The sequence below is a fragment of the Sphaerodactylus townsendi genome, linkage group LG03 (genome assembly GCF_021028975.2).
Source record: "Sphaerodactylus townsendi isolate TG3544 linkage group LG03, MPM_Stown_v2.3, whole genome shotgun sequence".
NCBI classification, from domain to species: domain Eukaryota; kingdom Metazoa; phylum Chordata; class Lepidosauria; order Squamata; family Sphaerodactylidae; genus Sphaerodactylus; species Sphaerodactylus townsendi.
This window is the reverse complement of record NC_059427.1, coordinates 172360119-172386423: the sequence shown is the minus strand read 5'-3', so window position 1 is coordinate 172386423 and position 26305 is coordinate 172360119. Positions and strand designations below refer to the sequence as shown.

Genomic DNA, 26305 nt, shown 5'->3' with positions numbered 1-26305 from the left:
CCAAACCTGGGTGGTATCATCAGGAGAGTCTCCTAAAGATACCCTGAAATTTTGGTGCTGCTAGCTTAACACTTGCACCCCTGACATCAAGCATCCCCCAAATTTCCCCAGATTCTCCTTTTAAATCCACCCCCTTCGGCATGGATTTAAAGGGAGAATCTGAGGTCCCCAATTTAAACATTAAAAGTAATGCTGTTTCAGGATGGGGGATAATGCACCCCCAAACAGCATCACTTTCAATGTTGTTTAAACTGGGGACCCCAGATTCTCCTTTTAAGGTGGATTTAAAAGGAGAATCTGGGCTCCCTAGTTTAAACACCATTGAAAGTGATGCTGTTTGGGGGTGGATTCCAGCATCACTTTCAATGTTTAAACTAGGGCCCCGGATTCTCCCTTTTAAATCCACCTCTGTTCCACCCTCCCAGGGTTCGTGCAGGCAGGCTTCTGCCCTCCCCAGGCCCTTGGGAGAGCAGGAGCCAGCAGCAGGAGCCTAGATGCGCGGGGGCGGGATTACACAATGTGTGGGGGCGGAGCTACACGACCCCAGAGGGGGCAGGGCATCGTGGAGGGTTGGGGCAGAAAACAAAGAGTGCGCACCATGCGCAATATGGCCCAGCTATGCCCATAGGGGGTGTGTGCAAAACTCAGATTTTGCACCTGGCTCCAGTTTCCCAACTACGCCTCTGGATGTATCACAAAGTAGCATCATCCAGCCATCGTAAAACTGCAGCGAAAGAAATAGCCCTTCCTTGCAATGGCAACCAGGCAGCTGCCTGGTTAGCGGAACTCAGTGTAGCCGGAACCTTTTTTTTTCCGGCATGGCGAGGCACGGCGGAGTTTTATGGTTGCACCGTACGGCAGAAGGGGGACTTGTTTTTCTCTGGTCTCGGACGCCACAGAAGCCCTCGAGGAAGGGAAGATGTTGCCTTCGTTCCAGGAGTCGGTGGATGGGGAGGAGAGGGAGCTGGAGAGCAGCGAGGAGGGGGGTGGCCTTTCGGACGAGCGCAAACTGGAGCGTAGCAACAACAGCTACTACTGCTTGTACGGATACCAGGGCTGCAGGTGAGAGGTTGCAGGGTCTGACTCTGGGAGGTTCCTTGTGCAGGATCTGCCCCCCCCCCTCCCCCGTAAAGCTTCCTTGCGCAACTTGCATGCTCATTTCATGATCTCTGGTTTGTTTGTCGTGTCCTGTTCCAGCTGTGGTCCCTCCTGGATTTGATCTGCCACACTAAATAGACTCTGCACAGACCGCTTATTTTTTGTTTTATTAAATTCAATACTGTGCCCTACACTAAATAGACTCTGCACAGGTTTGAGGAAGCAGGAGAAATGTTTAAAAGAATTCTTAGTTTGATTTCCCTCTCACGTATCTAACTCACCAATGCTGACATTGTTATTAGTCTTTGTTATTAGTCTTTGAGATGTCCCTGGAGATTGGCTTTATTTTGCTATGACTGATTGACTTGCGGATATCTAATCCAGCATGCTGCCATCCACAGATGCCTCCAGGAAAGCTATATGCAAGGTACCAAGAGGTTCAAGCCAGTGTGGTGTAGTGGTTAAGAGCAGGTGGACTCTAATCTGGAGAACCAGGTTTGATACCTCACTCCTCCACATGAGGAGGTCTGAAAAACAAAATGTTGAACTGGATTTGTTTTCCCACTCCTACATGTAAAGCCTGCTGGGTGACCTTGGGCTAGTCACAGTTAACTCAGAACTCTCTCAGCCGCACCTACCTCACAAGGTGTCTGTTGTGGGGAGAGTAAGAGAAAGGCGTTTGTAAGCCGCCTTGAGTCTCCTTACAGGAGAGAAAGGTGGGGTATACATCCAACTCTTCTTCTTCAAGCAGTCCTGTGGTTTTGCCTCCTCCCCTTGGCAACTGGTATTCAAAGGTATGCTGCAACGCTGCCTCCGAACTTGAAGATTATACTTAGCTATCATGGCTAATGACCATTCTATGTGAAAAGCCTGTCCTGTGTGAAATTGTCCACTCCTATCTTATGTGAAATCATCTACTCTTTTTAAAAAGGCCATCTAAGTTACTTACCGTCAACACAGTTTATAGCGCTGAAGTTATATTTCCAAATACAGCTGTAATTTTGTAATGTGATCGAAGTGTGGAGGAATTTTTGTAATCTTTATTTTTTTCCCAAAATTCTTTCTAAAAAAACAGAACAAGAAAGGAAAAAACTCAATATCTATTAACGAAATGTTTTTTAAAGTATACACAAAGTAAAGACTAAAATATTCCAGTGGTGGCAGGTCTACATATACATTTCTATAAAAGGTTTCCAAATGTCTAAAATTAAGTCCATACCCCATTGTCATCATCATGCATTCAAATATTGCTAAAGTTCTAAGATCTTCAGTCTATTGCATTGTCTATTATCTTACTGCATTGGTTTGTAATTTCTCTTACCCAGTTTTTGCATGATTTATAGTATGTTAAAACTTATTGTTTTTGTTGCATTGTTTTCTAATTTTGTAATCCAGTTCTGTTGCTTTATTCATTGCATGTCTTATAGGGTTTCTACTGTATTATTTTTCAGTGTTGTAATCTGTGTTGAGTCTGAGCAAAGAAAGTTGTACTGTGAACAAAGTAATAAGCAAATAAACTATTTGGGACTTGTTTTTCACCATGTTCTATATTAGGGGTCCCAAACATGGTGCTTGGGGGTGCCGTTGTGGGTGGTGCCAAGCAGGGGTGTTGCCCATCAAGATTTCTGACTGACTATTAGAGATTTGATTGGCTATGCAGATTTTTAAAAAATGTTGCTTTGGCAACAGCCTCCACCACTACACAAGGATCTGCACTGTGTTACTGAAATTAAGCTGTGGCAATCATTTCGTGGCTCGCTGCATTTCCTGAAGCACCCTTTCCGTAGCAGCCATTTTGTTTGTGTGCCTATCCATGCTGTGTCAGGATTCCAAACATGCCTGCAGGCTCAAAAAGATTGGGCACCCCTGCTCGATATTACTTTGTAAAAATGTCCTTTCCATATTTTATCCCTGTGGTTGTAATATTCTTTTTCATCCAGAAAGTGGGATTTTCAAAACTGTCTGTGTGCTACCGTGTTTCCCCGAAAATAAGACAGTGTCTTATATTAATTTTTGCTCCCAAAGATGCGCTATGTCTTATTTTCAGGGGATGTCTTATTTTTCTGTGTTCTGTTCGTCGGACATGCTTCCAAACAAAAACTTTGCTACGTCTTACTTTTGGGAGATGCCTTATATCTCGCACTTCAGCAAAACCTCGACTACGTCTTATTTTCCGGGGATGTCTTATATTCGGGGAAACAGGGTAATACATTATTTTATGTAATTACCATACTATTCTTCATGAAATGATCTCTTGGCCTTCCTTCACTCACTCACCAGTTACTTTCAGACTGTAGCCTGTAAGTCTTCAGATTCCTAGTTTCATTCCTTGGCCTGTGACATATACACAATAAACTTTTTACTGGTCCCTCATTCTGTAGGCATCCTAGAAGTAGAAGTAGGGACTAAAAGAATGGGGGAAAGGTCTACCTGTTTCAGTTTTCTTTCTTATCCCAGATTCAGGATCAGGTAGCAGGCGAAGTGAAAGGCCTTCTCTCACCCAAGATGCTGGAGAGCTGCTGCCACCCGAAACAGACAAGACTTAAGTTTGATGGATCAATATAAGGCAGTTCCATGTACCCAACAAAGGCAGTTATAAAAGGTTTTGTGCTTTTGGTAGTGGTGTACTGGTTAAGACTAGTGGACTGTAATCTGGAGAACCAGGTTTGTTTCCCCACTCCTCCACATAAAGCCTGCTAGGTGACCTTGAGCCTGTCACAGTTCTCTGAGAACTCTCTCAGGCCGTTTACGCACGGCGACGATCGGGCTTGGATCGGCGTATTCCACGGCGACCCAACCCTCCCTGGGACCGTTCGCATGAACGGTCCCAGAAACAGCCGGGAAGACGGCGCCACGGAGCGCCGTCGCCCGGCCGACTGGCCGTGGCCGTCCGGTGCGTCGCCGAGGCCTGGGGACACGCCCCCCTGCCCTGTGCGACTGCTTCGGCGTCGCAGAGCAGGGGGCGTGTCCCCAGGCCTCGGCGACGCGCCGGACAGCCACAGACACGGTAGGTGAACAGTGGAGAGGGAGGGCACCTTGGAGCCGCTGCCGCTTAAGACGGGTAGCGCGCTCCAAGCTGCTGTTTTTTCTCAAAACCTCGGCTTCCCTGCTGAATGGTCCGCGGAAAACAGCGGCTTTGCGCTGGTTGGGCAGAGGGAGGGCGGCGCGGCTGCAAAGCAGCTGCGCCCCCTGTGCGAATGGCTCCCCGGGGACGGCGTTTTTGCCATCCCCAGGGCGCCATATTCCGCCCGTGCGGAAGGGGCCTCTGTCCCACCTACCTCACAAGGTTCCTGTCGTGGGAAGAGGAAGGGAAGGAGTTTGTAAGCCGCTTTGAGTCACCTTGCGGTTGAGAGAAGCACGGTATAAATTGAAAAACTCTTGTTCTTTTTTCCTAGGTTGCAACAGGGAGTAGACAGCGATAATGGAAGTCCATGCAGTTCAGCCCCTGAAACTCCCTCTTCGGATGATTTCAGGTAACCCAGAATCCTACATTCTCTTAACTCTGGTTATTCCAATGCATAGTTTAATTTCTATGGCTATAAGGAGATGGGAGTCTCAAAACATGTACCCATCTCCAGTTTGAATGGAACACGTGCTTGTTGTTGAAATTTCTGGCAGAGAAAGAGTCCATAGTGTGAAGAGGATAAAAACAACAGGCTTTATCCAAAGGTCCACTTCTGTTAGCAGAGGAGAAGAAATGATTTTTTCTCTCTCTTCCCTCTCCATTACAGGCTGCTGCTTCACAAATGTCCAGGTTATTTGTGAGAGTTCCTGGTCCTTAGGAGCAGAATTCAGGGAGTGTTGTTATGGGATCGTGCCAGACTGGAAGAAAGTTGCATTCTTTCCTCTTGAAGGCCCCCTTCCCAGGTCTGAAAAACAAAACGGTTCTCAATCTCTGAGGAGACCTCATTTTGAGGATCAGTCCCCTGCTCTGAAGCCAGTCTCAGAGATTCCCTTGTCTCCAAGAATGGAAAGAGCAGTCAGATTGTTAACAGGGTCAGAGTGCTGAAGTATGCCTAGCTGAACAGACTGAAGTAGGATCTGGGCACAGTCCGTTCTGAAATGCTGCTGCTAGAAACTGAGCCAAGCAGAGAGCTTTTGCTTGCAGTGGCTTCCTTTTGTCTCTGAGAGATCCGATCTTGTCCTTTCTCCAACAGGGGTCTGCTCCCATCTTCTGAGAGCTGTGAACATCCATGCTCGGCTCGCCGAAATGAACGGAGGTTTAGCAAAAGCAGCAGTTGGGTCCGAGGGAATCCAGCTCCTCACTGAACAGTGTTTGTTTGTCATTCATTCAGCCTTTCTTTGGTGGACACGAACTTGCCGGCAGAAGCGGATATGGAATTGCGCAGTTTTATTGCCAAGCACCTCGCAAAGGGAGCCTTTTTCGAAGGGATGGGCAACGTCGCATCGGTGGAACTGAGGTAAGGAAGCACGTGCTTGCCAAGTCTTCATTCCAGCGTGCCAAATAATCTTATACTCTTTCTGGAATTAGGTGCGGTGGACACTGCCGAATGTATTAATCCCTGGAAAATGTATTAAGTACCGTTCTCCTGGGTTGACTTTCTCTGGCCTTTCTGTTTTTCATTGGCTGCCACTTGTATGGAAAGGAGACTTGTTCAGTATTATAGCGGGAGAGGAGGGCATGCAGGGTTGTCGTTTGTCTTGGATATGGGTTAAAGTGTTGGAATAGGAGTTGGGGTATCTGGGTTTGAATCCCCCCTTCTGCGAAGTTTGCCGGGTGAGCCTAGACCTCTCACTGTCTCTCAGCCTAATTTGCCTTCACAAGATCCCAATCTGGGAGAAAAGTGGGATATAGTTTTTTAAGTTGGTCATAACGTAGTTCCAGACTCAGTGACATGTTGTTCCAGTCCCCTGAGGTTTGGGATTAATATTGAGATGGCGTAGAGCAGGGGTCCCCAACATGGTGCCAATAGGTGTCCTGGTGCTTGCCAAATATTTTTAGAAAGTGGGTGGGGCCAGGTGGGGCTTTGGCCCAGCAAAGTCTCTGATTGGCCACTTGAAATTTGATCGGTTATGCAGATTTTGCAGAAACATTCCTTTGGCAACAGCTACTACCACAGCACAAGAATCTTCACTGTGTGACTAAAGGTAAACATCAGCAGCCATTTTGTGACTGGCTGTGCCACCTTTGGCAGCCATTTTGAGGTAGTTATTTTATGACTGTACCCACCACACTGTCAGAGCCAGCTTGGGGTGGCTGTTAAGAGCAGGTGGGCTCTAATCTGGAGAACCGGGTTTGATTCCCCACTCCTCCCCATAAGCAGTGGACTCAGATTTGTTTCCCTGCTCCTACATTGCTGCTGGGTGACCTTGGGCTACCCTGTTTCCCCAAAAATAAGACCTACCCCGAAAATAAGCCCTAGCATGATTTTTCGGGATTTTTAGAGGATGCTTGAAATATAAGCCCTACTCCAAAAATAAGCCCTAGTTACAGATTCTCCGGCGCAGCTGATCTGGTCATGTGGGGGCGTGTGCAAAACCATGGGGAAAAAATAAGACGTCCCCTGAAAATAAGTCCTAACGCATCTTTTGGAGCAAAAATTAATATAAGACCCTGTCTTATTTTCGGGGAAACACGGTAGTCACAGTCCTTTGGAACTTTCTCGGCCCCACCTACCTCACAAGGTGTCTGTTGTGGGGAGATGAAGGGTCTCCTTATAGGAGTCTCTTCAGGTGAGAAAGGCAGGATGCAAATCTGAATTCCAAACATGCCTGCAGCCTCAGAAAGGTTGAGGATCCTTGACATGGGGCACATTCGCACATACAGAACCATGCACTTTCAATCCACTTTCAGTGCACTTTGCAGCTGGATATAACTGTGGAATAACAAAATCCACTTGCAAACAATTGTGAAAGTGAATTGAAAGTGCCTTATCCTGCATGTGCGAAAGTGCCCATGGAGTGTACGGAATAGTTTCCTTGAAATACAATGTTGACAACTAAAGTAGTGAAGATGAAGATTCTGGCTTTGGGGAACTTTAGATCACAGTCGATCCGATACTCTGTTTTTTAACATGATCAACAAGCCGAAAAATTGATCCATTTTTAACATGGTCAACGAGCAGAAATTTTTTTTGCATGGTATATAGCAGTGATGGCGAACCTTTTCGAGACGCGAGTGCCCAAATTGCGACCCAAAACCCACTTATTTATCGCAAAGTGCCAACAGGGTAATTTAACCTGAATGTTGAGGTTTTTGTTTAGAAAAAATGGTTGGCTCCGAGGCGTGTGTTACTCAGGAGTATGCTTGGTGGTAGTCAATGGCTTTTCTTTGAAGCAACCATGCAAGTCTTCCAACGGGTGAATCACGACCCTAGGAGGGTTTACTCAGAAGCAAGCCCCATTGCCACAACCGAGCGTACTCCCAAGTAAAGGATTGCGCTTTAGTTTAACAGCGTTTAACAGGGTTGCCTACACTACTTTCCCAAAACTAGGTCTTAGGTTTAATGCTAATAATCGAGCCCAGCAGCCCCGGCCAGCCTAGATGTGTGGAGGGGGCACTCTGTTTGTGCGTGCTCACAGAGAGGGCTCTGAATGCCACCTCTGGCACCTGTGCCATAGGTTCGCCATAACTGGTGTATAGAGTAAAACTGATTTGACACAACTTAAAAGTAATTAATTCCGTATTTCTCTGTCCAGTATACCAGAAAGCCGAGTTGGTTGTTATTACTGCCTGCTGCAGCCAGAGAAACATACAGAAACGGCAAGCTCGGGATCAAGCATCAGTCTCTTAGACTATGTTGTCTGCTTTTTGGGAGGCTCAGAGAAGGGGCTTGAACTATATCCTTTTTCTGTTATCTTTGAATGTAAAAGTTGACTGTAACTGGAAAACTACATTCTAGTGTGGTGTAGTGGTAAAGAGCAAGCGGACTCTAATCTGGAGAACTGGGTTTGATTCCCCACTCTTCCCCATGAGTGGCAGAGCCGTATCTAGTGAACTGAATTTGTTTCCCCACTCCTGTGTTCTTGCTGGGTGACCTTGAGCTAGTCACAGTTCTCTCAGAACTCTCTCAGCCCCACCTATCCCTCACAAGGTCTCTGTTGCGGGGAGAGTAAGGGAAAGGAGTTTGTAAGCCGCCTCCAACCTCTTCTTCTTCCACATCCTCGTAGTCACAACCTTGAACACAAAGAACGCTGGGCACATTTGCGTTACCTGATAATTTTTTGTGTGCCCTTTTGGTCTCACTTAGAATTCTAAGAATACCAGTTTAATTTCATTTAAAGGTTATAGACAGTGGTGGGATTCAGCAGGTTTGCACCACTTCGGCAGAACCGGTTGTTAAAATGGTGCTTGTAAACAATCAGTTGTTATTGGTTCTGGAGAGTTTTCCGGGCTGTGTGGCCGTAGGTCACAGGGTGGATTGGTTGAGTATTTCTAACATTTTTTAAGCCTGTATCTGTGGCTGATACATCTTCAGAGGGTGTATCATGGTGAGCCACAGATGCAGAAGTCACCAACCTATGTAAACAGTTAGGAAGGTAAAATCCACCTGCACCACGGCCACACCAGCCCGAAAAAACCCTCCAGTTAACTAGCGAGTTGAATCCGGCCGTGGAAGCCTTTGACAATACAATCGGTTGTTAAATTGTTTGAATTCCCATCACCGGAACCGGCTGTTAAATTATTTGAAACCCACCACTGGTTATAGACCTCGTGGTTCCACACATACATTTAAAAATCTGTAGGCAAACGTGAATAAAAAATCTAGAAATATATAAAGGCAGTCCCAAATTGAGCATTTCATCCTTTTCACACCACCACCACCACCACCACCCCCCCCCCCCCCCAGAAGACAACTGGTATTTTCCCAATTGGAATTACTTTTGATTATGGATATTGTAATAGTAGACGTGTAACAGTTATAGTTGCAAGTTTGTATCTGTTGTAAGTTTAGTAACCACAGGCAGGGGGCCAGTATTGTGGCGTGTCAGATTAGGATATGGGAAATCCAGGTTCATTCCCCCGTTCTGTGCACGACCATGGACTAACCTACTTGATAGATTTGCTGATGTGAAGATAAAACAAGCGGGAAATTATTTTGGAAGCCATTTTGGGCCTTCACTGGGGAGAAAAGCAAGGTATAAACATCTAAGAGTCAGCGGGGTGTAGGAGAGCCAGTATGCTGTAGTGGTTAAGATTGATGGATTCTTATCTGGAGAACTGGATTCTTATCTGGAGAACTCCTGTCTGCCGAATGGGATTTGTTTCCCTGTTCCTACACATGAAGCTCTCTGCTAGGAGGTGACCTTCAGGCTAGTTGTTCCATGCAAGCTGTGAGCTCTGAGACAGTATAAATGTCAACAGCAAAAACCACCTCCATCTCAGATTTAAAAATTTTTTTATTGTATCATTTGAATTTTACAGTTTATAGTAATTTTCTTCTTCATACATTTTCAAACAATACTTTCCCCCCCCCTTTTCTCCCTCCCCATTGCTTCTTCTTCATAGTTTTGTCACACAAACAGCAGTAAGCTCATTCTCTGTAGCCTCTTTCCTCCATCTCAGATTGACCATTTAGCCAATGACTGGTTCTCAGAACTGTGCACACTCTACAGAATATGATGATCGCATCACAGCATATGATGATCTCATGATAGAGACTTGTTGCCTGTGAATTGGTTTTTCTAGGATTTCCCTCTAGTGTATGTGTAGCTTCAGAGGCATCTATTTGTCCACCTCATGTATAGTGCACAAGTTTAAGGGAAATATATGTTTTAAATATTTTCATTAAAATGGAGTTTTTACTCTTGTATTAGAGCCAGACAAGGGTATTGTGTTTTTGCTGGTGACCTTGGGCTAGTCACAGCTCTCTCAGAACTCTCTCAACCCAACCTACCTCACAAGGTTCTGTTATGGGGAGAGGAAGGGACACAGAATTTGGAAGCCACTTTGAGACTTTTTAAAGGTAGAGGAAAGTGCAGTATAAAAACCAACTCTTCCTCTTCTAATCTGGAGACCTGAGCTTTCCCCACTCCTCCACCTGAAACCTGCTGGGTGATCTTGGGTTACTCACAGTTCTCTCAGAACTCTCTCAGTCCCACCTGCCTCACAGGGTGTCTGTTGTGGGGAAAGGGAGGGAAAGAGTTTTGTCGCCTTTTTGAGACTCCTTTTAGGAGAGAAAAGTGTGGTGAAATCCAAACTCTTCTTCTTCTAAATAATACATAAATGTACATAGATTAAATTATTATACTTTGAACATCTCCGTAATGAAAATGTTGGCCACTCCTTAGTCAGTGCCGTGAATTATAATACGGTGTACATATCTTTCCAGTAGGAGTGTATCTCTAAGCAGGAATGCTTTTCAGTGGGGGGCTTACTTGGGGAAAGTGTTTTTTAGGATTCACTTTCTCAGGGATCGCTTTTAATTATCGTGTCCTCTTTTGAAAATCGTTTAGACTCCTGAACAGATGTAGAGAGTTATTTCTTTAAGAGCTTACATTCAGACTCGAGCTGGACAGATACACGCAAGAGTTGAAGATTATCCTTGAAACAGAGGTAAAGATTTGTCTTTTTCCTTCCTGCTCAGCCGTTTGCTTTGGAAAGGCTAATTAGCAAGATCTTGGTATGATTTGCAGAACAATGGCTCAGCTGTCACCTGGGATCACTGAAAAGAGACTCAGGGACTTTAGTTTTGTAGCTGTGAGAAAAGCTTGATCTTTTCCAATCTGTTGCAGCCTGGAACTTTGAAATACCTGTTAGTTTATTTTGTGCTCATGGAACTTCTATCAAAGTCACAATTTGAATAATTGGGCAATACAGTTTGGGTCGAGAGGAAATTCCAAGGCCAATCAGATGTTATTTTTAATACACTCAAATACATGCATATTGAGCAGCAACATCCATCTATGCTACCCTCCTAGGGAGGAGTCTGGCCGTTCCCTCCTTTTAGGGAGGCTTCTAATAAATTAGGTTTTGGGACGCCTGATATTTTTGCATTGACCACTGTTTTTAATGGATTTTATTGGATTTTAGCAAACGTGATGATTGTTATGTGGTCACTATTGTGAACCTTCTGATATATTGTATATATGTGGATATTGTTGTGCACCGCCCAGAGCCCCTTGGGGATGGGGCGGTCTACAAATCCAATCAATCAATCAATCAATCAATCAATCAATAAACAAATAAACAAACATGGTGGGCACTGGTGATGTTGGAGAAGAGTCTCAGGAAGTATGGCAAGAAGAGCAGAGGATAGGAGAGGGTGGTCAGGCCAGAACCTTCAGACAGCTGGAGCAGCACTTCACAACCTTGTCGGGATAGTAGCCCACAAGTCCAAATTTGCTTGGTATGGTGACTAACTAAAAAAACAGAGCAGACACAAAACCATAGAACTGCAAAAGCTCACTGAAACACCTTCCCTTCCCAAAACTCCACCCTTGCCAAGTTCCATCCAAACTCTCCACTAATTTCCCAAACCCACAGATGGCAAACCTAGAGACCAGTGATTGTCTAAATACTAGAATACGTGAATATGTGAACAGCAAGGGACATACATTTCCATTATATATTGTATTATATGGGACACACACACACACACTCCTTTTATACTGTTTTTTTGATCCCATAAACTGTGGTCTCTTTACCCTCAGGTGAGGCAGGTATCAAACTATGAGAGAGAAAAACCCACCAGCACTTAAAAAGAAATCTGCTTAAATTCCCAGATGAATTTTTCTGGAGGGGTGAATTACGGGTTGGGTGAAATACAGTCTTGTTGTAAACGCTCCTCTTCTGAATTCTCCATGCTCATGTAAAACAGCATAGTAATTTCTGAGATGGAATTTGCTACACCATTCAGATCCATGCAACAGTCACCTCTAGACTCGCTGTAAGCAGGGCTGCCCTTGCTCCGGAAACTCCAGCTGGTGCAAAATGCTCAGAAGGTGATGTGTGTGTGTGTGTGTGTGTGTTCAGATTGATGTTGTGTGTTCAGGGGTAACCCCAGTTCGACTCTTGTAGCCGTTTCAGGAAGATGATGTGGAACTGTGATGTGCAGACACATAGCTAGAAGGGGGCAGGGTGGGGATCAGTACACCAAGCGGGTGCTGGTGGGGTCACTTGGGGGTGGAAAATTGCCCCAGACCGCTCCCCCTTCCCCCCTCGCCCTGCCAGACCCCGTGGAGGCTGCTGCCAGGTGTTCCTGCCCAGCCCTGCCCCAGCGTAGCTATAAGCTGAGTGGGGACCAGCGCAAAAAAAGATAAAATCTCTTCTCCTCTCCCCCCTCCCGGCCCTTCAAGCAAAACACCAAGTATGTGGTGCACGGGGGGCTGATCACGGGGGGAGGGCAGCACAGGGGGATGGTGGGAGCCCTTGGGGTGGGGGGTGGAAAACTGCCATGGGCTCCATTTTCTCTAGCTACGCCTCTGGTGAGGTGGCATCTCCCTTGCTTGCTGAGAAGCGGCAGGTGTGAAGCCATCCCCTTTGAACATGGAACAAAGATGCCCAACATCAAGATGCAACATTCACTGTGATGTTGCCTGGAAAACATAGGCGTCTGCAAGCGCTCCGCAGGGCTAATAACATTGAGAGGCTGTTATCAAGTGAAGATGCGTTGAAGGTTTTTGAGGCTAAGATTGGCTCCTTGTTACTGTATGGTTCCCCCATTTGGATTTCGGCAATAAATAAATCATTTAATTTATTACATTCCAAATTCCTTCGGAAACTAATGGGGCTCCCTAGATGTGTGCCTTATGCTGCGTTGTGCATTGAGATGGGCCAAACAACTCTAGAAACCTTGGCATGGATAAGGGCCATAAAATATTGGCTGCATATACATTTTCTAGTGGGATCCAATAGCTATATTCCCTCTCTGCTATCAGATCACTTTATTTCAGAATGGTATACTTTGATCTTTAGAAAGGTTGAAGCTATTGGTTTCCCTTTGGAATCACTCCTTGTATGCCTGGCACAAAGGTGGAAGCCTTCAGGACTAGTTAAGAATAGGCTCTTGGATCTTGATTTTCATAATTTGACTCGTGCTGCCAAGACAACCTGTTCTCTCTGGACTACATTGATTAATCCCAATGCGAAGCGAGGGAATTATGGCAATTCATATCTTCGTCTTGCTGATTAATCCCACCCAGAGGAGAGCTCTTTGGCTACTGCAAGATGTAATGTGCTGCCATCAGCTCTGCTGGAGGGAAGATTTAAGAATATGGAACGTTCTAAAAGAGTTTGTTCATGTGATAGGACTACGGTTGAAACACTTGACCATTCTTTGTTTCTATGCCCTAAATACAATAAGATTCGCATGAAATACATGAATTTCATTTTCTTGCAATGTTCTCAGTGGCATGAGTGTTATAAGATACCCAATCTCCTGAACAGCTCTGATGTGCTCTTTTGTGAAACTGTTGCAAATTTTATACTGGAAATTAGTAATTTTAACTGTATTTCTTAACCTTGTTTTGTTTTAAAATTTTGTCCTGTTTTATATGCCAATAAAGGCTTGTGAATCATCAGGTTAGAGTTTTGGTCTAGGATCGGACAGAACTGGGTTTAAATGATTTCCCTGCCATGAAGCTTATTGAGTGACCCTGGCAATACCTTAATGTCCACAGGCACCATATTTAGTGCTTTTTACAGGATAATATCATTCTATTTGTCTTAGATGGCATAAGAAATTAAGAGACAGTTTGGTCCGGCAGTTTGAATCTCTGCTTGGCCCAAACTCGCTGGGTGACCTTGGGTCAGTCCGTCCCTCTCAGCCTAACCTGTGTTTTGGATAATGTGAGGGGAGCAGCAACCCAGAGGCGTAGGAATGAAACGCGCTAGATGGTCTTTAGAAACCAAAGCTATGAATGTAGCAGCAATGTTGTTTCCTTCATATCCCAAGGCTCTGAGTTACACTCCAGTTGAAGTCAAAGAGTCAGATGGAAGGACAAAGAAGGACATCAACAGGTAAAGGCAAATTTCCCTTCAAGGTAAATATTTCCCTGTGGTCTTGCCTTTCCCCTGACATCGGTTAAAAGGTCAAGGCCAGGGCCTCCAAGAGGGGAGGGACGGGGGCTCAAGAAACCACACAGTCCGTCAGTCTAAGGCTCATTCCGCACATGCAGAATAATGCACTTTCAAACTGCTTTCAAAGTGCTCTTTGAAGCTGTGCGGAATGGCAAAATCCACTTGCAAACAGTTGTGAAAGTGGTTTGAAAACGCATTATTTTGCGTGTGCAGAAGGGGCCTAACATTACCTACAAGCTCAAGCAAGGAAGAAGCCAGAATAATGCTTACTAGTCTGGATTGACCACTAGCTCATATCTCAGGGCTCTACAAGAGATACAAGCTTCTCTAGGAATCAATAATCACTTACTTTAACCCTTTAACTAGACATTGCTTGACACTGCAAAAGTGATCATGGAATCCTAGAGAAGCTTTTCTTCTGCTTTGTTCCTTCAGTCTCTATGTCTGCCTCTAGTTTACTTTGCCAAGAGGGGACAATGAAAGAGAAGTCGGTGGGGTTGCTTTCACCATTTCCCACCACTCCCCCTTTTCCAGCTTTTCATTTTTCAATGTGTGAGAGGGAACCCCAAGCGAATATTACCTGTTGGCCCGTCTGCTTTGACAGCCCTTTAGGTGATGTGTGAAAAACACATTTATATTCCTTTTTAGCTTCCTGAGGGCTGCCAGCCTCCAGGGGCTCGTCCAGGAAGCCACGATGACATCCTTATGCATAGCAATGAACGAGGAACAAGGCCAATCCGTGGTCATCGACTGGAGCGGGCCACAACCTCTGTTCCATAACGCAGGTGAGATTTGGGGCGGAGATGCATCAGTGCTGTTCAGTTATGCAGAGCAATTCGCCGGTTCAAAGAAAATCCTTTTGCCTCTAACTTGGTCAATTGCATTTGCCGTGTAGGATTGCTGACTGTATCTTGGGAATTTCCTGGAGGTTTTTTGGGGGAGGGGGAGGGGGCTGGGAGGTAGTGTTGGGGAGGGGGTGGTACTTAGCAGGCATGGGATGCCATAGAGCAGTGATGGTGAACCTTTTTGAGACCGAGTGCCTAAATGGCAACCCAAACCCCACTTATTTATCGCAAAGTGCCAACCTGGCAATTTAACCTGAATGCTGAGGTTTTGGTTTAGAAAAAAACGGTTGGCTCTCTCTTCCTCCACCCCACCTGCTCGAGCAGGGGCCAGCCTGCTGTAGTCTCCAGCAAGTCCCGTGCACACCGCTCTGTGCCTCTCTAGTATCTCTGCCTCCTCTGCACCCCCCCCCCTCCACCGGGCAGCAGTCACCCAGAGCACAGGCACCAGGCCCGCCAGCCGAGTCCTCCCTTCTCACCACAGTGCGTGCACATCATGCTCAGTGGCCCAGGCCAGCCTAGATGTGAGTGTGTGTGGGGTGATTTTCCGCCCCCCACATGACGAACTCTGTGTGCGCGTGCCCACAGAGAGGGCTCTGAGTGCCACCTCTGGCACCCGTGCCATAGGTTCGCCATCACTGCCATAGAGCCCTCCCTCTTGAAACTGCCATTTCTTCTTGCAGCCTGGAAAGCAATTGTCAACTTAGTGCTGTGTGCAAAGGGATTAGCATTTTGCAGGCCATGCCAAGTCCACGGGTGCCTCTTCCCACTCTTCCCTCCCTCCTTTTGACTGGAAAAGCTGAACAGCTGTGCACCACTTCCCAAGCATCAAGCATCCCTGGGCATAAACTATCTTGGGGTCATAAAGAACTGCTTGGTGGGAGGGAGCGTGGGAAAAATCTGTCACCCTCAGCACCTTCCACTGACAGCTTGTGGGATCCAACCTGGGACATTTAGCACTTGTGGTCTCCCTCGCCGTGAGCGTGCTTTCCCTACGGATTGGGCTTTCTGTTAGGCACACATTTCCCCCTCTTCACAGCGCCTCAGATTCTCCCTGCAGTTGCCAAGACTAGTTAAACTGTGACTTTTTAGGGGAGAGTGAAGGGACAGACTGGAGAATGGACATACACTTGGCTTCCTTCGGGTTTCCTTGCTCCTCTTGGCTTTCCTCACCCACATAAGCAGTTCCTCTCTGTGAGCTAGAACAATGAAGTCGAAGGCTGCTGGGCTCAGCAGACTCCACTGTGGATGCTTCACAGAGGGCTTTTCCCAGTCAAGCAAAAAAAATGGGAAAATCCCTCCGTGTAGCACACAGCCCAAAGCTAAGCGCACGCATAAAAGCTCCAGGTGTTGTTTTGTCAGTTCTGTTTTTACATTTTGTACAAACTATTTAAAGTGAGGGAATTTGTGCCGAAAGTGAATTGCCTGAAATACCCCATCTTTTTTTGTTTTTTTAACGTGTAACAGGCAATAACAAATTTTGCGAAGAATGGACACAGGTCTTTCTGAATGGTTCTGAAGGGGGAAATCCATTTCTCTTCCGGCAAATTTTGGAGAACTTTAAATTGAAGGTAATTTCTATCATGATATAAAGTTTCACACCCCATTCTTGAATACTCTAGAGCACAGGTGTCAAACTCGCGGCCCTCCAGATGTTATGGACTATAGTTCCCATCATCCCCTGCCATCATGATGCTGGCAAGGGATGATGGGAACTGCAGTGATAACATCTGGAGGGGCGCGAGTTTGACACCTATGCTTTAGAGACTTCCTAGCTAGGACGCTGCTTGGGCACAAGCCAAACCAACTCCACTATGCAGTTTTGCCAGATTATTTCGGATGCAGTCTGCATCCACCTGGTCAGTGAGAAAACTCACACAGATTTGAATGGGCCTTGGCCTGCATCTCTAATCTGTACGCGTGCCATGTGGTCGGAATCCTGGTACTTCACCCTCTATGGATTGTGAATCAGGCTGCTTGTTTTGGTAGTTAAAAGTGTCCAGTCACCAAAACTGAACCTTAATTTAGAACTGGATACCAAGGGACCTTGCATTTTTCAGTAGGAAGGAACGAGCTGTACCCAAGCAACAAAGGGTTGCAAAGGTAGCAACATATCAGTACGTCCTTCATTTCAGTAGAAGTACGTGTTTTCTTCTTTCCTGCTGTCATCAAAAGGGATTAAGAAGAACAAGATGTTTTCTACTCCACTTTTCTCGACTTTAAGGAGTCTCAAAGCAGCTTACAATCGCCTTCCCTTCCCCTCTCCACAAAAGACCCCTCGTGAGGCAGGTGGGGCTGAGAGAGTTCTGAGAGAACTGTGATTAGCCCAAGGTCACCCCAGCAGGCTTCATGTGTAGGAGCGGGGAAACAAATCCAGTTCGCCGGATTAGAGTCCGCCACTCATGTGGAGGAGTGGGGAATCAAACCTGGTTCTCCAGAATAGAGTCTGCTGCTTTTCACCACAACACCATACTGGCTAAATTAAAAGTGTTTAGTTTAGACTGGATTGTGTCCACAGAGTTCAGGTCTTAGATTAGTTGTAGGAAATTCTACCTACCAAAGTCCCCAGTCCCTATATTGGTGTACTGGAAACGAGGAACATGAATTCAGATCAGAAACTTGGCCTTAGCCACACACCATCTATAACACCTGGCAGTTGTGCCATCCCTTTACAACTAAGTTCAGCCCATGCACCCACCCCGCTGCTTGCCTGCACAGCTGATCCACACAATTGCTGCTTTTCTTTCATAGCTACACACACAGGCACTCCCAGCAACTAGCCTGAGGGAGGGAAACATTACTTTGCACCATTTTTCATCCACCTTGGGGACTTGATCTGTTCTGCCCCCCAAGTGAATCTGTTTTTGGTGTCCTGTACTTGGCTAGGACAGAGTGGGGGAGACACAAGCCAGGTTCAACAGTTCAAACAATAGGTTTATTACTTAAAAGACTTAAGACCCTAACTCCTCCCTTGGGTCTGTCTAAAATCAAAGTACTTGCTTGTCTTGAGCAGATTTGAGGCTGTAGCATAGACTGTGTCTTCTCTTGGTTGCTTTCAAGAAACTCCACTGTGCCTTGCTTCCTTTTAGTTCTTTCAGTCTTTGTCTGGTTCTAATTGCTGTTAACCTTAACTTGTGCTTTATATATCACCATAAACTACTATAGACCACCATATACGTCACGAATATTACAGTCTCCAGCTACCCTTGGCACCTCGCTCTGACTGACTGGCTAGAGCTAAAACAGGGGATTGCTGGGTAAAGAAGGAAGACTGCCTCTTGGGAAATGTCTTGAAGAGACAGGGGCTAACTAAAATTCCCTCCCTTAGAAGACTTTACAATGAACTAAACCTATGGGGAAACTGAAGCTTTATGGGGAAATAACAAAAGCCTCTGTGGGGGCATGACACGATCACTTGTTTGCTGCTTGTCTTTGCAGGCCATACAAGACATCAACAATCTCAAGAGGTTCATCCGGCAAGCAGAGATGAACCATTACGCTTTGTTCAAATGCTACTTGTTTCTGAAGAACTGCGGGAGTGGAGATGTCCTCTTGAAGATGGTGAAAGTGGAACACACAGAGATGCAAGAAGCCAAAAATGTAATAGCTGTCCTTGAGGAGTTTATGAGCGAGTCAGCTGTAATCTAGATCTATCACCTTTCAATTTAGGGCTATGCATGCTGAACAAAATTAAGGTGCATCTGGGCATAGCAGCTGGGAAAGCAAACTCCTTTCTAGCCACATGTACATAACTTGCTGCAGCTCTCCACATTTGCACTCCTGTGGTCCAGAAAAGGTCTGCTTTTCTGTTGCATTTTAGAGGGCATGCCCAATGTACCCCATGTGTTGTGTCTCTATTTCACGCTAGCCTATGTCATAGTGCTGAAACTGGCTTTTTTGTTGGAGAATTGTACAGATGTAGCATTCTCATTGTGAAACTTCCTTCACGGTTGTGTGAACTTGTGCTTGAAAAACATTGGATTACCAGGCGACCCTCACCATTTTCTTTTTCTACAGAAAGGCAGAACGGTTTGAGTTTCTAAACATTTCATTTTGCACAAGCTCTTCCATTCCATTTTAGACTTGCTACGTGAAGATTCCTGTTCTTTTTGAGGTGGGGATGCAGGGCAGAGTATTGGCTGCATTTGCCGCAGTGGGACAAAGAACAATACATTTTAATGTCAGGTTATGAGCACAGCTTTGACCGCAGCTTACCACTCTGCACCACAGGGCAAAGCAGGTGGTAATACCAAGGGTGTGGTTTGTGTTGTGTAAAAGTAAGGCGGTGGCAATACCAAAGGTGTGCTTTGTGCTTAGTTTATTTGATTGGGCTGTTTGATTCTGGTGCGCAATTTGGACTTGGGCTTCTTGGTTCTGATGCCAGGTACCGTCTTGAGTGAGTGGAGTCTGGTTTTATCTGGTACGTGTTCCCTCCGTTTCCCATGTCTGCTGATTAAGGATTAAGTTCTTCCTGATGTTTAGCCGAAAAGTCTTTTGATAAATTCAGAAAGCAAATATGTAAATGCTGCTACAATGGATCATGACTCAACATTTTGATCAGATTTTACTAAACCAATTCCTATGAAATAATTGTTGAAAGGATTACATTATGCCGTAGCTTTAGAGAAAGAGACTGGAAGGCTTTCTTAGCTGTGTGAACCTTTGTTTGTTTGGTACTTGCTGACCCAACTTGAGGTACTGAATAAATTCACCTTGGGGCAGCTGTAGCTTCAAGCTAGATCAGGGGTCTGCAACCTGCGTCTCTCCAGATGTTCATGAACTACAATTCCCATCAGCCCCTGCCCGCATGGCCAACCCCCCTGTGCTAGATAGTCCAGCTTGCAACATCTGTACATGCTATTCACTTCTGCAGTTTTATGTTTCTATTTGTCCCCTTCAAAGCTCCCAATGTGTTTCCACAAGTTTAAAAAGCAGTTTGGCTCTGCAATGTAAGAGCCCTTTTGAGGGGCCACAAACAGTAAGAACTACTTCATACCCTTTGGCAGAAATGTCAACACAGAAGGCTTCTGCCAGATCTCTGAAGTTTTCCCAAGTCTAATGTTTAGTATATTTAAGAAACAGCCAGAGGATTCTGATATACTGGTTACTGAGAGGGAATTTCTCTTGTGCCTTTTTAAAAAAGCTGATGTGCCCCATAACAGGTATTTTTCAAGGAAACATGTGGGCGGGGGCTGAATTCTGCTCCCCACTCTGCCTCTTAAGAGTTGGCCAGAGAAAATGTAGATTGCTTTTTATTTATTTTTTATTAATCATACAAAGCAGCGGCTTTTGAATTCAGGCTGAACATCACCCATGCAATATTGATTTCTGTATGAAATGAGTCTGTAAAAACCTGCTTCCTGGATATATGGCCATGATATCTAGAAGAAGAGTTTGGATTTATATTCCACCTTTCTCTCCTAAAAGGAGACTCCAGGCAGCTTACAAACTCCTTTCCCTACAATAGACACCTTGTGAGGTAGGTGGGGCTGAGAGAGTTCTGAGAGAACTGTGACTGGCCCAAGGTCGCCCAGAAGACTTCATGTGCAGGAGCAGGAAACAAATCCAGTTCACAGATAAAGAGTCTAGCGAACAGGTGACTGGTTCTGTTAAAGGTTACTACAGCTTGTGATACAGTGGAACCTCGGTTTTCATTAGTAATCCGTTCGGGTTACCTCGGTGAAAACTGAAACTGGTGAAAACTGAGGTACACCGTTTGTGCAGGCGCAACGCAAACGACGCAGCTAACTTATGCAAAAGTCGCCTCGGATTTCGTCGGCATGCCGACGAAATCTGAGGCGACCGATGAAAACCGAGGTAAGAAATGGCCGGCAACGATCGACGATAACCGAAACCGATGAACTCTGAGATCAACGTAAACCGAGGTTCGACTGCACATGTAGAGGGACTGAACTGGCTCTCCCCATGGTAGGTGTAGTCCTGAGCATACAGTATGCATTTTTCACACCGGCAAGCCCTCAGGCAGCAAAGGGGTCAGCAGGCAGTATCTTGTATTTGAACACACCTCACTTCTGCTAGACTAGATAGGTCGAAGCAGCGGTCTGACCTCGAGTTCAAATCAAATCATAGGGTCATCAAAGAGAGTTAATTATTTAAATACAGTTGTATGTGTAAAACATGACCCATCGTGTTTACATTAACATCCACATTTTTAAAACAGAAACAAAAACGGATCAGCGAACTTTTAATGGATATCAGAATTCCAAAAACTGAAACAAACTCATGTATAAGAACAGTAGTTTATTGAGTATTGAGGATCTTCTCTGGTCATGCCAGAACTGAGGTTTGCCTGCGCAAAACCCAGTAGTTAAAGTAGCCTGCACCCCGCATCCTGGGAAAGCGCGCCCAAAAGGAACTGTGAAAGAGATAACAGTAGAGATGACCAGGCACTGACCTTGAGCAGCACCTGGTACAATGTAACATCATTCAAAAGACAGTTGCAAGTCAGTTAGAAATGTCATTAACCCATTCCACCACCCCCAGCATACAGAAAGCAGCAGTAGCAAAATCCCCATAATAACAGGCCTCCTGACATTCCGCTCCCTCTAGGGCCCTCCCCCCGGCTTGCTTGGGCAGTTTTGATGAAAAGCTTTAACAAGGTGGGGGACTGTGACATTCTCAGCAAATATCCACTGATTTTGCCCAGGTAAACAACCTTTCCAAGAGACCAAATACTGGAAGCGGTTTCGATAGATGTGAGAATCAAGAATATCAGAAAGTTCATAATGTTTAGTTCCATTAATCAGGACCGGAGGAGGAATCTTCTTCTCTTGATGCCAGACATCCAGGGAACACGTCTTCTTCAGTAAGCTGCAATGAAACACAGGGTGTATTTTATGAAAAGCATTAGGCAATTCCAGTTCAGCAGTCACTTTGTTTATCACCCTGACCCAAATCTTGGGGGCGGGCCTCACTGTTATTTCGTGACTCAGCCTTTTGAGGGCTGTTGTATGTCCCAGAGATTCTTGGTGGAGAGGTACATCATATCTCCCACCACTAGGGGGAAGTCGCGTCTGCGCTTATTGGCCTGTCGCTTGTATGAGTCTCTAGCCTCCTGAAGCGCTTTCAAGATAGGCCATTGATCAGCAACGGATTGCATCCATTCCTTAACTTCGGGTCCAGGGGTGTCCCCCGGCTGAAGCATGGGCAGAGGGGGAGCTGAAAGACCATGAACCACCTCAAAAGGAGTCTTGTCTGTACTGCTATGAACCGAGTTATTGTAAGCGTATTCCGCGTAGGGCAACAGATCAACCCAGTTATCCTGCTGATAGGTACTGTTCCAGGCACTGTTCCAAAGTCTGATTGGACCTCTCAGACTCCCCGTCAGATTGGGGGTGGTAGGCCGAAGACAACCCTTGTTCAATGCCCAACAACTTCATAAAGGCCCTCCAAAAGCGGGATACGAATTGCGAGCCCCTGTCCATAATTATTTTCTTGGGGGCAGAATGCAAACTGTAAATATGCAGCATAAACAGTTCAGCCAGCTTCTGAGCAGTGGGAATGGAGGTGCAAGGAATAAAATGGGCCTGCTTAGAGAACATATCAACTACAGTCCAGATCACTGTTTTGCCATGACTCAAAGGCAAGTCTGTAATAAAATCCATGGAGATCACCTGCCAGGGCCCATTGGGCAGCGTAATGTCCTGCAATAATCCTTGGGACCTTTCCGGAATTGTTTTCGCCATAGCACAGATAGGACAGCCTCAATATCCTTACGCATGGTTTTCCACCAAAATTGTCTACGAAGCAAATGCAAAGTTTTTACAAAGCCAAAATGACCTGCTGACTTGGAATCGTGCCCCTGGTGGAGGATTTGAGAGTGTAGATGGGGCGGCACATACAACAGCAAGCCACGACACCAAACTCCGTCACGTAATACTAAGCCATCGCCTCCCTCCCTAAGAGGCACTGGGGACTTTCCTGCCTCCAAAAAGGTGGAGAGAAGGTGTCCGGGAGGAGATACTGATGGCGGGGGCTCCGCCTTTGCCTGCGACCAGGTAACAGCCAAGCCCAAGTGGGTGGGGGAAAGGATAGTGCAGGAAAGCAGTGGATCCGCCTTGCGCTCCTCCCCCTCTGGCAAGTGGGACAGGGTGTCTGCCAAATGGTTGGTTTTGCCCGGGAAAAAATGGACTGTGAAATGAAAGCGTGCTAAAAAGTCTGCCCAATGGATCTGTTTAGTGGACAGCTGGCCCGGAGAGCAAGGTGCAGCCAGGTTTTTATGATCAGTCCAGACCTTGAAGGGGTGCTCCGCTCCCTCTAAGAAATGCCTCCACACAGTAAGAGAGACCTTGATAGCACAGGTTTCCTTATCACCAACAGTCCAATTAAGTTCAGCACCCAAAAACTTGTGGGAGAGATGCACACAGGGGTGAAGACGACCATCTGAACCCCGTTGAAGGAGGGCAGCCCCCAAAGCCTTGTCCGAAGCATCCACATGCACCACAAAAGGCAAAGAGGGGTCAGGGTGGGCGAGAACAGGTTCAGAAGTGAAAGCAGCCTTCAGGGAATCAAAAGCAGTCTGGCAAGCGGAACTCCAAACCAATGGAGCACCAGGGCAGGAAGCCGCAGGACCTTTCCCCTTGGTACGTAAGAGATCAGTCAAAGGGAGAGCCAAGGAGGAAAAGTGAGGGATAAAGTCACGGTAGAAATTGGCAAAGCCCAGAAAAGCCTGAAGTTGCTTACGAGTCCGAGGAGGGGGCCATGCCATTACATCAGCAACCTTGGCGGGGTCCATTTCTAAACCACCGGCAGAGATGCGGTAGCCTAAAAAATCCAGCTGTGGCTTATGAAATTCACACTTAGAAAGCTTTACAAACAGGGAATTCGCCAGTAAACGGGACAACACTTCGTTGACCAAAGCAATATGAGATTCCTCGTCACTGGAGTAAATCAGAACATCATCCAAATAAACAACAACCCCTTTGAACAAGTCATCCAAAATCCCATTGATCAGACTCTGAAACACGTCGGGAGCCCCGGAGAGCCCAAAAGGCATGATTAAATACTAATACTGTCCATAGCAAGTATTAAAAGCAATCAAATGTTCAAGGCTCTCAGCCATTCGCACCCAGTAATAAGTCCAACTTGGTAAAAATGCGGCCCAAGCTGAGATTCGCAAGTATGTCCTTGATTAGGGGTAGCGGGTATTTATTAGAGGCCGATGCAGCGTTCAAACCCCTGTAGTCAGTACAAAGCTGCAGGGAACCGTCTTTCTTTTTCACAAAGAGCACCAGGGCCGCAAAACTGATGCGCATCTTCCGAATGAACCCGCGAGCTAAATTCTCATCCAGGAACGCCCGCAACTCGGTATCCTCAGCAGGACTCATGGGATACAGCCGTCCCTTAGGCAGTTTCGCACCAGGGACCAATTCAGTTTTACAGTCAGTGTCATGATGGGGTGGCAAGGAATTACACTCAGTCTCTTCAAAAACTTGCCATAAGTCCCAGTACAGCAAGGGGATCTCAGGGTTGACAGAAGCCTGGGACAGAGAGCAATGTGGTCCCCACAAGGCAGATCAGTAAAAGTCAAAACACGTTGAGACCATTTCACTGACAGGTCATGATCCACAAGCCAAGACAATCCCAGTATCATGGGGTATTGAGAGATGGGGGCAATAATGAAACTACGATGTTCCCAATGTCCCTCACAGTTAGCCAGAATCTTTGGGGTGCGAGAGGTAATGGGACCACCGCCCATCAGACTGCCATCCATTTGGTCAAACCAGATAGTTTCTTTCAACAGAACGGGCTGCAGTCCAAGTGCATCTACCAAGCGGGGATGTATTAACAGTGAGAGCAGCCGGTATCCACAAGGGCCTGGACCACTAGCTTTGGGCAGCCAGGCCCGTTAGTAAGAACAAGGGACAGAATTATGGCTGCACTCACCCGCTCTGGCTTGGGAGGTTTCCAAGGAATCGGCTGTTCCCCCCCCCCATTGGCGTGGGGAGCCGCTGCATGGATGCCCCCTTTCGGCGGCGGCTTGGCCGGCTTGGCCAGCTTGGCAAGTAGAAGTGGCTAGAGTGGGGGTGTGCTTGGCGGGACAAATCGCAGCAATATGGCCCTCCCCGCCGCAATACAGGCAGAGATTCAGGCGGCGGGGGCAGGCATTTTCTTCCGCCGAGATCTGGCACTTCAAGCAGGGCGGGCAGGTTTAGGACTAGGGGCACCCCCCCAGCATGGCTGGGCAATCGGGGACCACCCTACTTGAACTCCCAACGTGGCCGCCTCACACATCCGGGCGTCCACAGTTCCCACAAGTACAATCCGCTCCATCAGGGTCTGAGGACTATCCCAAACAAGAGCCCAGTTTAACAAGTCCGGGTGTAGGGCTTTCTTGAAAGCGAAAACTTTCACACGATCGTCCCAATCCTGAATCTTACTGACCACGGTGTGGAAATTTTCTCTGCGAATGGTGTCTTGCCTTGTTGCATCTCCATGAGCTCCTGTTTAGCTTGCTCACCCACAAACGGGCTCTCGAAGTGGTGTCGTAGAGCCATCATAAAATCCTGGAAGTTGCGTAGCTCTGCAGCTTGATGTTGAAACAGTCTCACGTACCAATTGGCTGCAGGGCCATGTAGCATTGAACCTATCTCACAAACCCGTTCTAAGTCGTTCAGGTACTGCCATCCGTACTGCAATATGTGGACATTGACCTGAACCAGAAAAGCCGGGAGCAAGTCCTGAGTCCCATCAAAACGAGTAGTCAGCTGGACCCTAGGCATGAACGGAGGGGGAGCTACTCCATATGGGGCAAAGTTCGGCAAAACACCTCCCGGAGCTCCCCATCCTGGTGGCATGAACGGCAGCATTGGGTGGGACTGGTAACGGAGCAGGTGCAGCTGGCAGCAGGGGAACCCCTCCTGGGGCCGGCTGAAGAGGCGGCTGGCCTGGCACTGGAATTGGAGCCGGAGCAAGTCTGGGTTGAACAGGCTGAGCTGGTGCTGGAGCAGGAACTGGAGCTGGGGCTGGGACCGGTGCCGGTTGAGCAGGCTGAGCTGGTACTGGCGCTGGGGCAGGTCCTGGGGCAGGCGTTGGGGCTGGTGCAGGCTGGCCAGGCTGAACTGGTACCGGGGCAGCCGACGCTGTGGCTGCCCCAGTTCCCGGAGCAGGAGTTGCTTGGCGTGCCTGGACAAGGGCAGTTTGCAGGTGTTCCATATCTCGTTCCATATGGCGCAGAGCCTGACGGTACCCCTCACACTCCGAATCCCAGGCCTCCTCTGACGCCTGGAGTATCTGCCAAGCTTCAGCTTCTGATGAACCAGCCGCTTCCGACGGGCGGCTGGGCAACAACCAATTTCCAGCCAAAGGTGCAGTAGCCCATGTTGCACTGCCAAAACCCGAAGGCTGTGAATCTCGATAGTCC

At 46.8% G+C, this 26305-nt stretch overlaps 1 protein-coding gene across 1 annotated transcript; it reads left to right on the top strand.

Annotated features, from left to right (window-relative positions):
- Window positions 1-630: 630 nt before the first annotated feature.
- Window positions 631-19667, top strand: LG03H17orf75 (linkage group 03 C17orf75 homolog). The gene is made up of 12 exons (XM_048487606.1): window positions 631-1062; window positions 4494-4571; window positions 5394-5519; window positions 7759-7899; window positions 10558-10615; window positions 10795-10814; window positions 12233-12254; window positions 12358-12420; window positions 13863-14020; window positions 14729-14865; window positions 16390-16493; window positions 18361-19667. The coding sequence occupies exons 1-12, from the start codon at window positions 842-844 to the stop codon at window positions 18568-18570; spliced, it is 1338 nt and encodes a 445-aa protein (XP_048343563.1). The 5' UTR covers window positions 631-841; the 3' UTR covers window positions 18571-19667.
- The last annotated feature ends 6638 nt before the right edge of the window (window positions 19668-26305 follow it).

Excerpts from the sequence above, each read along its gene's own strand:
- LG03H17orf75 (XM_048487606.1), top strand. The coding sequence starts at position 842 with ATGGTTGCACCGTACGGCAGAAGGGGGACTTGTTTTTCTCTGGTCTCG. Across the intron at positions 1,063-4,493 it reads TACGGATACCAGGGCTGCAG|GTTGCAACAGGGAGTAGACA; the intron begins GTGAGAGGTTGC and ends CTTTTTTCCTAG. Across the intron at positions 16,494-18,360 it reads TGGAGAACTTTAAATTGAAG|GCCATACAAGACATCAACAA; the intron begins GTAATTTCTATC and ends TTGTCTTTGCAG.